This window comes from Candoia aspera, chromosome 5 (genome assembly GCF_035149785.1).
Source record: "Candoia aspera isolate rCanAsp1 chromosome 5, rCanAsp1.hap2, whole genome shotgun sequence".
Taxonomy (NCBI): Eukaryota; Metazoa; Chordata; class Lepidosauria; order Squamata; family Boidae; genus Candoia; species Candoia aspera.
Window position 1 is genome coordinate 1,481,461 of NC_086157.1, and position 15,543 is coordinate 1,497,003.

General features: G+C 47.0%; 1 protein-coding gene across 4 annotated transcripts in view; it reads left to right on the forward strand.

Annotated features, from left to right (window-relative positions):
* Positions 1-2,467: 2,467 nt before the first annotated feature.
* The window catches only part of DACH1 (dachshund family transcription factor 1), a 304,668-nt gene continuing 291,592 nt past the window's right edge, over positions 2,468-15,543 (forward strand). Inside the window, exon 1 of one of the 4 annotated variants that reach the window (XM_063304540.1) lies at positions 2,468-2,883. In XM_063304540.1, the coding sequence (XP_063160610.1) occupies positions 2,603-2,883 (281 nt within the window). In that variant the 5' untranslated portion in view covers positions 2,468-2,602. The remainder of the gene's footprint in view (positions 2,884-15,543) is intronic. The other 3 variants (XM_063304541.1, XM_063304536.1, XM_063304538.1) reach the window with 3 other exon arrangements.

Sequence of the window (15,543 nt, forward strand, 5' to 3'; positions counted from 1 at the left end):
TGAGGTACTTTTTCCCTGTCTAGTCCACAATCCTGGTGGTCTCCCATCCCTCAGGCCTGATGTGGCTCAGCCTTTTGGAGATAACCTGGAATTATGAGGTCGGCGCAGCTCCCAGCTGAGGATGACAACTCCCCAAGGCAGTTCAAAAGGAAGGTCTCCGTGCAGCAGATCTTAGTTGCTAACAACTGCGGGGAAAGCTCCTGGCCATACAGTAATCACTGATCTGCCCCCAACTTACAAAGGCACCCACAAGGTTTAGAGGCGGCTTCACTATGCTGGTGCTGACACACATCTCTCTCCCTCTCCCTTGTTCTTTTAGTTATCTGCTTTTCAGGGAATAGAAACACATGGTTTGGACGGAAAACAGTTGAGTCGCTTCTTAATATCTTTCCTCCTGAACCAATTTATCTCCAAGGGTGCGCCACACTGATTCCGACATTAATTATTTCAGAGAAAGAGTTACTTCCTACGGTGGCTTTTTTCCCCCGCAAATCCCTCTGATGGCATTCTGGTGGCACGCTGGCCGCGGCATTCCAGCGCATGTGCAGCTCACAGTGGGCGCAAGAAGAGACCTCCTGATTTCCACGCGGGGAGGCTCACCCGCCTGGCCGTGGGCGAGTGCGAAGGAAAAACGTCTGGCGCGAAAGAGCCGGCACAGACCCGGCAGCAGAAGCGGATCGTTTCCTCTGCCTTCGGTTGTCACCCCTTGGAGGGAGGGATAACCAGAATCAAGAGCACGAGGACGCAGAATTTCGGTTTTTCTGCTCACCAAGTTTCCAGGGAGACCTAAAAAGCATTCCCGGGCTGAGACCTGCCAAAGTCCAGCTCATTCACTATAACCTTTTTCCAAAGCGGTCCAGACCCTCTTTCCACCCCGCCTCGGATCTGAACCCCGGCCTGCTCGTCCGTCCAGGCGGGGAAGGCGTACGGTCTGCGCTCCGCGAGAAATCGAGCCAGCCGCCCCTTCCCGTTACACACTTCTCCCTACACGACGGTTAGGAAAGCGTTGCAAGCCTTCCCTTCAGAGTTTATAACTTAAATCTGGGGAAAGCGCTCGCAGCGGCAGGACCTTCGCGAAGCCAAAACTGGAAAGAAAACTTTACAGAGAAATCGTCAGCCAGCATCCCGTTCGCTGAATTAACTCGTCCCGGGGCGCAAAGCAAGGACGGCGCTCGCCCGCGCCTCTCCTCGGCTCTGACTGGCATCGCTGCCCCCCAGCCCCCCCGCGCGGCAAAGTTTTTGCGGCCGGGGGGAGTCAAAACCTGGAGTCCATCGGTCGCCCGTGGCGACCCGTTGACGGCAGGAGTCGGGGAGAGGGGAGCGCGCGGGGCCGCCGGCAGCGAAAGGGACGCGCCTTCCCGGGAAAGTGAGAGGCGCCTCCTTAAGCGGCCCGCGCGGCGCATCAGGATTGGCGGGGGGGGGGGGGGGGCTTTGCGAGAGGGTCGCCGGGCTGCCCAGCCAGGGCAGGGTCGCCGGGGCGATCGGTGGCCGCTGGCAGAGTCCCCGCGCGCCGGCCGGGAGAGGCGGCGCTGGGTGGCACCCCGTCGCCGGGGGAGGCGGGGCTCCCGCTTAGGGGGGGGCGAGGGGAGGGAAGGGGGAGGGGCCCAGGAAAGGATCCTTCCACCAGACCGCCAGACCCTCTTCCTCCCGGGGGACCCGGGAAAGGTACTCGGGCGCCAGGTCGCCCTGCCCGGCCCGCCGGGAACTTCCAGCCCGGGGACAGGCGCCACCGAGCGCCCCCCCCGCGCCTCGGAGGGAGGGCGGAGCGGGCGGAGCGAGCGCCCCTCCCAGCCCCGCCCGTCGGCCCTCCCGCCGCCCGGGAGGGAGGGAGCGGCGAGCGGCGGGCCAGTGCGCGCTCGGCTGGCTGGCTGGCTGGCTGGGCGGGCGGGCGGCGAGGCGGCCCTGGCAGCGCCCCCCGCCGGCCTCCGCAGGCGCCCCGAGCCGGGCGGGGACTCCGGCGCGGCTTCAAGGGGCTCGCAAGTTGCGGAGCTCCGCCCCCCGCTCTGCACCGAGTGACAACAACAGCAACGCGCCGCGGCCGGAGGGAGAGCCGGGCGGGCGGGCGGGCAGAGCGCGCGGGGCGCGGCGAGAGGGTGGACCGCGCCGCCAGCAGCCGCCGCAGCCGCAGCCGCAGCCGCGCCGGCAGCCCGCGGAGGAGCCCGTCCCGGAGGCAGCCGCAGCCGCAGCCGCCCCGGCGCAACTTGGCGCGGGCCGCGCGGGGCAGCCCGGAGCGCCCCTCGCCCTGCCCGCCGCCTCCGATGTGACCATGGCGATGCCGGCGCCGCTCATCCCCGCCGCGCAGCCGGCGCCCCCCCCGCCGCCGCCGCCTCCGCCGCCCGCGGCCCCTGCGCCCCCCGCCGCCGCCGCCTCCCCGCCGCCCGCGCCGGCCGCCCCCGCCGCCGCCGCCGCCCCCCCAGGCCTCTTCCGCCCGGAGCCCGGCGCGGCGGCGGCGGCGGCGGGGGGCGCGGGGGGCGCGGAGGGCAGCTCCGTCCCGGTCCCGGTCTCGGGTCCGGGCGGCGGCGCCCCCCCGCCGCCCGCGGGCAAGCCGGTGTACTCGACGCCGTCGCCGGTGGAGAACACGCCGCAGAACAACGAGTGCAAGATGGTGGAGCTGCGGGGCGCGCAGGTGGCCTCCTTCTCGGTGGAGGGCTGCGAGCTGATCTGCCTGCCGCAGGCCTTCGACCTCTTCCTCAAGCACCTGGTGGGCGGCCTGCACACGGTCTACACCAAGCTCAAGCGCCTGGAGATCACGCCGGTCGTCTGCAACGTGGAGCAGGTGCGCATCCTGCGCGGCTTGGGCGCCATCCAGCCCGGCGTCAACCGCTGCAAGCTCATCTCCCGCAGGGACTTCGAGACGCTCTACAACGACTGCACCAACGCCAGGTGAGCGCCGCTGGCTGCGGGGGGGGGGGGCGGGGGAGGGTCTCTCGGCCTGGGGGTGCAGCGCCCCGGCGCGCGCTTAGCCCGGCGGCCCTTCGCGGAGCGCACGCATCTCCTGCGCCAAGAAGTTGGGTAGACCGGCCGGGCGCGGGGCTGGGGGCTGCTCGGGGGGAGAGGCAGGATCCGGAGTCGTTCGCTGCAACGGAGAGAGAGGGGTGGAAAGTTGCGGCCGGCTTCCGAGTTGAGCTTCCGAAGTGTTCCGCCCCGGCGCCGCGGATCCCTGTAAAGTCTTTCCAAAACAACCCCCCGGTTGCGCCTCCCTTTCGCGCTGAGAAAGGGAAGAGCGCGCGCTCTCGCCACGCCGAGAAGAAGGGCAGGGTGGTGGGTCCCTTCTCCGGCCAGGACGTGGGATGCCTGTCGGCACCCGCTGCTGCCGGCCCCCCCCCCCTCCTTGGTGTCATCCCCGGAGGATGCTCCGCCGCGGCCGAGCAGGGTCTGCGTCCTTGTTCAGCGCGAGGGTTCGGACGCGGCGGGTGGTTCGGGAGAAAGTTGGACAGAATCGGTGCCTTTTCGGACAGGCTGGAAAGCCCCCGCTGGCTGCTTCTCCCCGGGTGTGTGTCGAAGGACCGTCCTGGTTTTGAGCAGTTTTGGAGAACCGGCGCCTAATTCGTGGGTCGGACTGAGAAATCTGTTGGCTCCCTCCTCTCCACGCGCGTCGGTCGGGAGTGATGCCTCTGAGGAGCGTCCAAGACGTTGGAGACCCCCCTCAGAATCCTCCCGGGTTTTTTCTCACCCTAATCGAGCTGGGGGTCCTCGGACGGTGGGTTAGAAAGCTCAGGGCAGGGAACGGGAGGGTTTTGGAACAGCCAAGGGGCGAACTTGGGGACAGATGCTGGGGCTGATTTAAGGAAGGACGCGGTCAAAATGACTTGTTTTACCCTCTGGAAACCCAGATCTGTAATATTTTACACAGACTCTGCCTAAAATGCATGCCAATTGGGTGTTTTAACAAGCCAAAGGTTATTCTGTTGTGAGAATTGTCATCTGTGTAATGTTGAGGTATAATTCATATACTCCTTACGCACCTATAGAGACAGGCTGTAAAATGTGAATTTAAGGGTTTCTATAGGTCTCTCTTTTCACATATGTCGGCAAGACTGAGAGCTCCCTGCTTTAAAAAGACAGATCATTCCTAGATAGAAGCTTTTTCCTTGAGATTAAAATTAAAGGTCTAATTTATGTAACGATACTCACAATTATATCATATTAATGCTACTTTGGTCCAAAAAGTTACACGTATTTTACCCTCCTTCTCTGTTAAGAAGATGAATGAAAAAGTTGAGTATTTCTTATTGTGTGGGATTCCGGTTTCATTTTAAACCAAGTTTTTTTAAGGGATGCTTAATAGAGCTGGATTAAAAGCAGCAAAATATTCAGGGGTGCACCTACAGCCACGCAGAGACATCTCTTCCTGGTTTAGCATTTCATAAACGTGTTTGAAATTAACCAGCAATATGTGCCTTGCTTGGCTTGTGTGACTAAGAAGTAAAATTATAAGAAAAAACAGGTGGTGAAAGGACAGGGTAGGCCTTTCAGATTTGCATGCCTGGTCATTAATTAAGCGAATTATTTAAGGGCGAACAAAGGGAAAGGCTCATTTTCAAAGGGTAGAGGCAGATTTGTTTTTATGAGATTCTTTTATAAGTAAACTACACAGTTCTTGTTGCCCCTATCGCTTGATGGCTAAAACTCTGTGTTCCTCTCAGACTCTGGTGTCCCTTGAAAACTTTTTGGAACATACCTATTTCAGCACCTGTTTCTGTGGATCCAGACCAGGTAAACGAGGAAGGAAGCCTCAGTTCCGCAGGGCTTTCCCTTCCCAATCCTCCTTCACTGGATTCCTTCAAGCAGAGAAGGTGGGCATCCATCCACCTCTTTTTGGGAAGTGGCACCTCTGCAGTGGGGGTGACTGGGCTGAATGGCCTCGGGGCCCCCTGCCAATCCTGTGGTTTTCTGCTCTTTTGCTACCTTAGGGTGCTGGGAGGGAAATTTTGCAGTAAGGGTGCTTTTCAATAGAGTTCCCAGGCTATTCGGATGCCCTTTCTAGATGTCATGCGGCATTGTGGGGTCTGGAAGTGTTGGTTTCCCCATTTGCGAGTCAGTAACTGTGCAAACAAGATGGGTGTGTGTGGCGGACTGCAACCCAACTTTGGGCCTGTCGTCAAGGGTCAGGAAGCTGAGAGAGGGGGCACCCCTGGAAACCCACCTTAGAGGAAATGGAGCGCCTGACCAAGGAGGACGTTCCTCTTCTGGATGCCACAAAACGTTTTAGAACTGAAAGTGAAGTGTGAGGGCATTGACCCTGGTGGTGTTGGTTTTAGCGTGGGAGTGGGTTTAATTAGTTCAAAACAAGAGAAGGCACACTAGTGGGACTTACAGGAGGGGTGAACTGGGGGACTGACACTCCCTTGCTAAGGATCTTTTTCCCCCCAGGCAGCTGGGTGAGAAACTTTGGGTAAGATTTACCAAGCTGTTGCTAATGCTTCCCCCTGTTTGGGGGCGCATAATCCCTACCCATTAATAAATTTGGCTTGCTTTACTGATTACTTTAAAAAGCTGGGTTAGACTTGAGGAACTTCAACGCCGTCCTTCTGTTTACCGTCTCTTTTTGGAAAGATTGGAGAGGGCGGCGGTAAATTGGGACAGGAGATATGGTTTGGGAGGAGGGAGAGAGAGATATTCATGCAGTCCAAGAACATACTAAATAAGGCAAAACAGGATCTGCAGAAACATGGTAAAGGTTGGAATCAGATCATCTCTCCCATGCAGCCTGGCCTGACATTGTTAGACTGGGTGGAGCATTCAGTTTATGTTTACGATTAATCTGTTTATGGTTTAAAATGGAGCCTCTGAAAAATTTGACAGACAGATCCTTGAACTTTGCTAGAACTACGGCCTGTGCATGAAGCTGTGTGTGTGTTTTGCTGGAAGTAAGTCTCACCGTGGGTCTTCTTCACCCGCGTGTTCAGAAGTGCAGGAAGCCCCCCCTTTCAGCCCACACATAATGCATTTTGGCTCTTGAATCTGACACGGCTGATAAGGCAAATCAGCTCATTGGAAGCATCCCTCGGGAAACAGGTGTAAGCAGAAAACTTTTTCCAGCAAAAGGAACACTGTCTTTCCAATAGGCAGCAATATTTTTGTGAAGCATTTCCCCCTTTTCTATGACTGCCTGCAGTTTGCAGAGACACTCGTACATTCAAACGCCCCAGCAAATTTCTCTCTGACCCCCAACATTGATTTCAGAAACCCGCTTCCATTTGGGTTGTTTTACTTAAAGAGATAGTTGTGACAAAAATGTGGCTGAATTAAAATGCAGTTTCACAGTAACAAATGCATTCTCCTTATCTATATGTTTCAGCAAGTTGACAACCCAAACAACAATATTTTGTGGGGAGGGGGTGTTGTGGCCATGACACAGTAAATGAGACCAACCGTTTAGTTCAATCTGGTGGCATTTCAAGAAAGATAATAATTTGTTGTGAATGATATTCTGCTTTGGAACCACCTCAATGTTTTGATTCTTTAGGCCTCCATTGCTATCAAATGCTTACAAAAAATGCAGCCATGCGATTTATAATAAAGAGACTTGCTTGCTTTACTTACTGAAATGGTGTGTTTGTTTTCATGTGGCATTGTTGAGTAGTTTGCTTCTGTTTGAACAAGGATGTAAGACTGTTTTTAATGTTAAAGCCTTAACATGCATTTGGAAGCGGGACTTTGCCTTAAATGCAGATTCTTCTGTGAAACGGTGCAGAATTGCCCATTCTGGCTTGCTTTACTGATTTTATTTTACACAGCTGGGAGCTTTGAAATGTGGGCTCCACATATATGAATATATGAAGTAGTTTGGTACTCAAACATGTAGAAAGTAAGACTTATGTAGACCGCTGGTGGACCAGGGAGGCAAGTAGACAGATAGATTATACATCCCCTGCCTCCCCCCCTGCCCCGCCCCAATGATGTGCTGGGAATAAAATTTAGGAATGGAAATAATGTTGGCGTAGAGGAGGCCAGTGGGAAGGAACTATTAGAGAATGAGCAGAAGAACAAAAATGAAAGATCTGCCTAGAAATTAGCAGAAATAAAGTGGATAGATTAGTCTTCCACCTTTGGTGCTAAAACCTTTAGATTTAAGACGTGCATGGACACATTCCATGCTGGCCATCCGGGAATACGAAGTGCCAGATTTGGGGAGGGTTCTTCCTTGGGAAGCCAGTTTAGGGGGTAGGACCATAAAGGACTCTGGAGTTAACTAGATTATGGGTAGAGATGATCAGCTTCCTGGAATGATACTTGAAGGCCCAGTGAAGTAAAGAGTTCGATCCAGAACTCCTGGGCTTTGTGGATTCTGCTATGACCCAGCCTCCTTCATCTTGAAGCCTCCTTGGGTCAAGCTCTTGAATCAGGCCCCCCCATGTGAACCCAGGTTGGTTCCTCCAAGCTTTTGTTCCTCTTCCAGGATGGTGTTCAAGGACAGGCCAAATACAAGTGAAGAGTTGGGAGAGATGCTCAGAAATGGTTTCGTTGTCAGGGTGGGAGCTGATGGTTTTTGGAGTACGACATGTTAAGAGATTGTACACGAAGGTCCTTGTTCTGAAGCCTTAGCTGGAAGAAATACTAGACAGATAATATTTATTGATGTATCTCATACCTCAGTACAGTCCTATTTTTTTATTTAAACATAAAAATGCTCTTCAAACAACAGACTTACATTATATGATTTATGAAGTAGATATTTTATTCTGGAGCAACCCAAGTGAGATTTTACTCAACAGCTGAGTATTTTCCTAGATTTATTGGCGGCAGACAGGTAGAAGGACAAGAATGCCTACAAAAATATGCTTTCTAAAATAGAGCTATGGGTCCATTTGCCATGATAATATTTATACAACATTTATTACACTCAGACTAATAAATACACTGATATTTATACTAGGGGCTACTTACTTTTTTTCCGTTTTTTAACCCACCTCATTTGAACATAGAATACAAATTATGCTGTGAATGTAGTTGCAAATTTAATTAAATAATTGCAGTCTAACCTTCTACTCCAAAACAAGGCAACTGAGTTAAAGGGTTGAGAAAGACAGCCTTAATTTTCACTTAAGGTTTAGCCTTGTCATAGACTTTTTTCTTCCATTGTGCTTTCAGTGTTACAAATATAGACTCCTATTTTTGTTTAGGAAATAAATTCTTGGTCCTATTTCATCTTTTGGATATACAGAAGAGCTTGAGAAATTGTTTGCAATGATATTGACCACCAATAAATCTTGCAGTCCACAGGCCCTATATATAATTTATGTAATTTTAAAAATGCAGATACTTCGTGAAAAAACAGCTAAAGCAAATATATTTAGCCCAGCTAAGAAGCAAAAAGTTTCTTGCCTGCATGCGATTTGTAGTCAGTTATTAGTTTCACTTTTTATACAAATCAGAGGTTGTTCGTATTTATTCTTGATGAATCACATTGTATTTTGCCAGGAAAAAGACGAAACAAATCCAAGTGCGAAACTAGATGTTTTCAAACAATGCAGTCCATATGTACCTCTTCAGAATTAAGCCTACTGAATTTAGGAAGTTTATTTTAATATACAGTTCCAGTCTAGTAGCACTGAATCTTGCTAAATATTTATTTTACAAATTGAGTAAGTAAATATATCTACATCTATTTATACGTTTATCTGTGTAACTGTCTAATATGTTTGCTTATTAAATGGTGACAACCAGTTGGTATAATGCTGAAAAATTAAATATACTAATTGCTAATATGTGGAGTGTACTTTGGTTAATTTTTAATGAACTGTTGCACAAATTGAATATATCTTTGTATTTAAGGATATGTTGGATGATGCACGTTCTGAAACAATTGTCCAAACGTTTCAGTTTCGTCTGTGATTGTGAGCCCTTCCCTGTATGAACTTTATTAAATAGTTGTGCAAAATCTAAACATTTATTGTGTAAAATGTGGTGCACGAGTGTCATGTATAATTTGTAATCACTGTTGGAAACGGAGAAACTGCGTCACAGATGCTTGCTCTTTTATTTGAAATCATTCTGTTGATTTATAAAGTTAATCTAGCGGTGGTGTTAATTAGCTACAGGTAAACATATACAAGATCTTTAAATGCCTATGCAAAATGCTTTTCACCTCTTCTTGTATGAGGATAAGGATATTTGGAAATGCGACAGGAACAAAGGGCCTGCTATCTCCAATTATTCCCGTCTAAAATATCTCACGTTCAGCAGCTGGTTGGAAGCACAGAGTGGGCACCACTGGCATCCAATTACCTTTGCCACTCAGTTATTTACAATCAGTACTTTCCCCATCCGCTTCACATTCCATTCATGGTTTAAAAAGTATTTCCATGCAAATGTGCAAATGGACACCTTTTCCCCCTTCCTACTGTATCGCCCCAGTGCATATTGAAGCAGCGAAGTTCGATGGCTTGACATCAGCCAAAACGGTGACAGGTTTTAAGTTGCTTAAGTGGATGTTTCTGTGACAGGAGCTGACTTCGAAAGCCAGTAGGTGGCCAAGGAAAAAAGGGCAGATGTTTCTTCAGAGACGATTGGAAAGAAGTGATTTTCTTCTATTAGATACATTTAAGAGAATGTTTCATGCTTTTATTTAAAAGGATGAAAGTCAAAAGACCAACATACATCGGAACTTTTGGTCATGTAGCCAACTGGGCACAATTCTGTTGGGCCTCCATAATTAGTCATTTTAAGTATGTGTGTTTGAAAAGGTTGGTTTTATTTTTATTGGTATAGTTGATAGTGTTTTATTAAGACCCCTTGAGGGAATTTGCCTATTGTCTGTGATTCTTTAGGTCTTAAACAAGGAGGTTGATCTCTTAATATTCTTCTCCTTGTCAGCCTGATTCAATCCAGTTATACTGAGCCTTTGATCCAAGTACTGTTATTGACGTCAGTTATGGAGTTATTGATAGTACTCTTTACTCATGAGCCTATTTAGTGATGAATAGGATCTTTTTTTAAAAAAATCAGCCTTGATGAATTGCTAACAATTCCTAGGTTCAGTCAGGATTTCATCCTTCTAAAAAGTCAGTTTTGTCTGGAAAATTAGGCATACAATATGCAATGCTTCACCGTGACGTAGCTTTCATTTCAGGAGGCGTTTTTTAACATTTGAAAAGTACGTTAACTGTTTATGATGAGGCTTGTGAAGGCTCAAATACAGATTCACTTATTTGTATTCTGCTTCTTACTTCCTTGTTATGCCTCGTTGGCCTTTTGCATCGGTCCTTTGAACTTCTTACTCCTACACAATTCCAGTTGTTGTCAGTTGGAGATGTTGGGCTATGAAATCATAGATTCCATGTGGAATCTATTGGACTGATTCCCAAAGGAGTCTCCTCTAAGAATGCACACTGGCAAGATTTTCTTTAAACCTTTTGTTTAGAAATAAGTTGCACTAACTTAATTAGAAGTTTGCACACTTACTTGGGAAACTTGTTTTTTTTAATCCATTCAGTCATGCCCAATTCTTGGAGTTTAGACCACCTTAAAAGGGTACTGCTTTAATTCATATTTTCAATCTTTTTTCTCATGGTTGATTTTGCTTTTGGGTTGTGGTGTTGTGAATTGTTCTTCATTTAGCCAACACCCAATGTCTTTAGAGTTCTTTTTTTCTGCTGAAAGAGAATAATAATTTCGATCAACAGTTTGTGATTGATATACTGTAAGTTCATGTGGATTTACCACCATTTTTCTTACTGTATTGATGTTGGAAAAATCAGTCATGTTCAGAAAACTACCTTTTTCTGTCACAGAACTCATTTTTTTTCTGTCTTAAAATGATAACCCAGTTTAGCCGAACTGGCGTTTTAGGAGCCTGAAACTTACATGCCATTTCTCAAGAGACTGCCTTGATAAGTGTCAGTGTTACTTTTTGCCTTTAAGGTAGACATTCAAGTTGCTCAAAACGTTCTAATAACTGGAAGAATTCTTAAGCCTTTTTTGCTATATCATCTCTGTGGTCATCATAGCTTGCTAGAGTTGAAGTTTAGGCTTATTTAACATTTTGCTAAAGAAGAAGGTAGAAGAAGGAGGAAACAGCAACTGGGGCAAATAATTTGTCTGGAGCATCTGTGATATCCTGAAGTTGGGACTTTGTTCGAATACTTCAAAGTCCCAACTTCAGGAGATCAGAGATGACCAGATGGACAAGGCAGGGAACACTTGCAGAGCACAGCTTCTGAAATTCTTTCCAACCCCATCACCAGCAGGATTATGAAGTAGTGTATTGTGTTGTGTATATTTCTTTGTGTGTATGTAGGCACCGGGAAGCACAAGATGGGCTGTGTATACTCTACTCTAGGCCATGTGACCAGGAGGGATGGGTGCCTAGAACAGACAAGCTGGCATCATGGTGAGCCACTTCTCATAGACAAGACAGACGGGCCAAATCCTGACACTCCCTCTACCCCCTTAACATTATTTCCTTCCACCATTCCATTGGGTTGGAAAGAGTAAAAAGTTTGCATTTGTTCAATCAAATCATTCAGTTCGAAAAACTATTTTGTTGAAATTTCAAATCATGCCATTCATCTATCACTGCATCATTTTTTGCTCTGCTTAATATATTCTATTATCATGAAGTTAAGAAGATTTTTTTTAAAGGATGAGGCAATACTTATCCTTTCTTAGTGATTTTCAAGCTTAACAAATATTTATTTTATTTTATTTTTTAAAAAGAAGTATGTGTCACAGTTTTATTGTGATTTTTAAAAAGTTTTCCAGAAAAGTATTTTATGTAATTGCAGTTGCCTTTCATAACATCAGTATCCCAACTCTGGGAGTTGAAGGCCACCCATCTTAAAGTTGCCAAGTTTGAAAAACACTGCTGTAGAGCAGTGTTGGGTTCCACTCAAGGTTGGATTTTCAAAGCTGGAGCTGTTGAAAAGTTGGTATTGTTATAGTTCTTGTTTTCATGGAGCTTTGCATTATATTAGAAAATAGCGCAGTGGAATGCCAGAATGATTTGATAGAGAAGAATATATGTTTGGACATTAGTCAATATACTCAGCAACGGCTGAGTATCTTTTAGAAATGAATTTGTAGCCGCTGCATCTTGGTGGTGACTAGACCCAAACATTGTGTTAGGCTATAATGTGGTTTGTTTGGGATTGCCTTGGCATGTTATACGAGATTATCCCAGATTTGCTGAATATTGGGTAAATCGGGCAGAGAGGATGCATTTTTCTTCTGGAGGAGTCCTCTTAAATTCAGGGTTGACTACATTTGGGGTAAATGCGACAGTTGACAATTACTTCTTCTTTGTCATCCCCCCCACACCCATATTCATAGTGTATGTTTGTAAAATCACCATAATTAAATAGGTCACCATCAGTTTAGGTTCAGATGCTGTCCTTCCTTAGCCCCAGGGCCCCAAAAGCAGGAGTGCCTGTCTTGATACACGGTAGTACAGCCTAAATATTGTGGGCTGTGTAAGAAGACAGCAATAAACATGAATGTTCAACGTTTTCCCAGCCTTAGCATTCCTTCATTCATGCATATCTAAACACATTATTTAGCGTTATCATTGGCCATAAGGGAAAGCTTGAATTCTTGCCTATCTCTTGTTAACTTCCTGTGAAGTTCTTAAGAGTAATGTTTGAATAAATACTTATGGGATACAGTTTAATAAGGGAATGTATTTTTTGGTAATTATAGCATGCATGGAAGGATATCTAGCATAGGGCCTAAGATAATGTGGATTCCACTGCAAGGGCTTTGAAAAGATGCCTGTCAGTACGATCTGGATGCATTTCAAGATGGAGTCCCTTCAAAGGGAGCTTAGATGTCACATGTGGTTTCCTTCAACTTAGCTCTCTCTCGTTCCTTTTCCCTTCTCGCCCAGCACCCTTGCTCCAGCGCGAGCACAGGCCACTAACCACTTCCAGAGGACGTGTCCACCAGCTGTAGCTCCTTGTCCACCCACAACTGAGGAAGACTGAGGACAGCTTTAGGTGCTCTGCTATAGAAGTGGGGCTTTCCCACTTTTATCTTGCTTCTTGGCACTGGGTGGGGTCATCATGGGCCCCATTAATGCAGCTGTGTTGCGTGGGGGCAAATTTGTGGCTCCAGTTGGTTCTGCTGGTTTCTTGTGGGACTGCCCCTTTCCACCTGTTCCTTGACCTTTTCTCCTGCCCCCAGTCTTCTTTTGTCTGTGAGGGAGATCAGATTCCCAGCTTCAGCAGCTTCATTTAAATAAGTAAGTAGGTAGGTAAGTAAGTTAGGTGACTGGTCAACTTCTCTAGCCCTGAAATTGATTAGCCTGTTCCTGACTTAAGAGATGTAAATGTAATTGGCAGGGTTCAGTTTTGGTATTTCTGCATCCTGCCAGGCTGGTGTTGCCAGGAGACTTCACTCTTTACTTTGTCACTCTATTGCTGCAACTGGATCCCAACATTTAAACCCTTTCTCAAAGTCCAGTTCTTCAACAGCGCTTATCCAGTGGCTGCACAAACCCAGATGGTCACTCGATGTCATTCTAGTTGACTTGTTGACCCATAGTTTCAAGACATAGAAGAAAAAAAAGTTCAGTCAGTAGGATTGGAGAATAAAGAGAAGATTACAGCGCATGGTATAAACAGAACAAGGGACATGCCAGTTGGAGCAGACTGTCCATGTGGTGGATGATGATGGGTGGGGCTGGAATTTTAATGGAGGGATGCACCAGTCATGGCCCTTAGATGTTGTGTGTCAAAGCATCACAGAACAGATCTGTCCCAGCTGCACGGCTGGGGCACTCTGGTGTCAGGATGATTTCCTGCCTTCTCCAAGGTAGTTGGAGAACACAGAGAAGCATCTGTGGCCTCTGGAAGTTTAATCCTCCACTTCCTGTTGTTTTGCACACTGTAGTTGATTGCAGTGTCAGACCCGGGCAGTGTTGGCTACCAAATATTGTTTGAAATCATGATACAAAGGAGACTTGAAATTACAGTGCTGAAACAGGGTTCAGCTAATTATTTTTCAGCCATCATAAAAATTGATCATCAAGAAGGCAAGAAGGAATAGAAGATATCTGGTGAGTCTGGATGGATAGTATTCTGGGTCGCCGAAATATATTCAGTGTTCAACGGAATGCAGACTTATTTATTTATTTAATTTGTACGCTGCCTGGTTCCCAGCAACCCTGTATTGTATTTATTGTGTATGGGTGATCACATTCCTAAAAACCTGTGTTAAAAAACCCTTTGAAAACTCTGTTGCATCCAAGCTGAATGAATGGGAAGTGAAAGGAAGGGAAAAAAAACCAAGAACGTTTTTAAGAATGCCGCTAATTAGGACCCTTTGTACTGTTGAAATATTGGGGAATGATGGAGACATAAAGTTAAGCAAGGGAAGCAGTTGCTATATGGATTTGCAAATCCGTGCTTTTGCTGGATTGGGCTGATGACTTTTTCTTTTCAGTTCGCCCAGGCTTTATGTTTCCATTCAGTATCCTGCTTAAAAGGAAAAAAGAAAGGTGCGGGGCAGGTCATCCCCTTCCCATTGCAGTGGTGCTTCCTGAGATGGGAGATGGTCCTAGGGAGAAGTTCACAGATGTCTTTCTTCTCTTCTGCCTCTGATGCTTAGATGGTGGGAGAGATTCTGCCCTCTGAAGCTTATTGCAGTCTAGACTCCTCACCCTGTCTGGCCTCATCAGGAACTCTTCGCCCCTCCTCTCCCCCATCAGCAGGCCTTTCAAAGGATCTGTATTTATCTGCCCTTCCATTATAGTGGCATTAACTTTGTTGTGAACATGGGCTGCAGCGTGGTAATTCTACTCGTTCTGAATGAGCAGATAGAATTAAACTCAACACTCTACTGTATGATTCAAGTTGTCCCCAAACCCTAAGGGACAGAAACTTAAACTGGGTTTATAAAACCATAGAATTATATAAATGTTGGTTGTTTTAATTTTGGTTTTTTAGGAAATGATAACTTAATCCTTAGTGTTTGCATTCTTTGGAGCTGGATTTAACCAGTTCCTCATGCCCACGTCTGTTGCATTCCGTGTTTAACGAAAGAGTATTTTTTTGGAAGCATGAACTCTTGTTTCTGAGCATTTAGTCCTTCCATCTTCACTGGTTTATGCTTTGTAGTGTAGATAAAGGACTTCATTCTCTTTAATCCCACTTTTCAATGCAGCCCAGTGGATAGGAAAGTATATTTGTTGAAAATTTGATCCGCCTCATAATCACAAGTTGCACAGCTTTATCATGAAGATTTAGAAACAATCACCTATTTAGAAGTAAATGCTTCAGAGGTGAGGTTTAGTTGTAGTAAAGCAGGCAAAAAAATACAGTGTTCGTATCTTTGGGCAAACATGTTTCAGGTTGATTAAAATTTGATTTGGGCACCAAACAGAAAAGTAATTCCGCCAGGGTTGTCTCCACCAATATCACTGGGCAGTATCAGTTGTCTGTGGTTGACTGTTGTTCTTTTAATTAATGGGGCAGTTCTGTCTCAAAGAAAGGTGCTGGGTGGACAGAGGAGGATGAACTACAGTTTATTTTTATTTGCTAAATATCTAGCAAGCATTCCCAAAGGTGGGTAGAATATGTTGGAAACCCTGAAGAACAAGTGAAA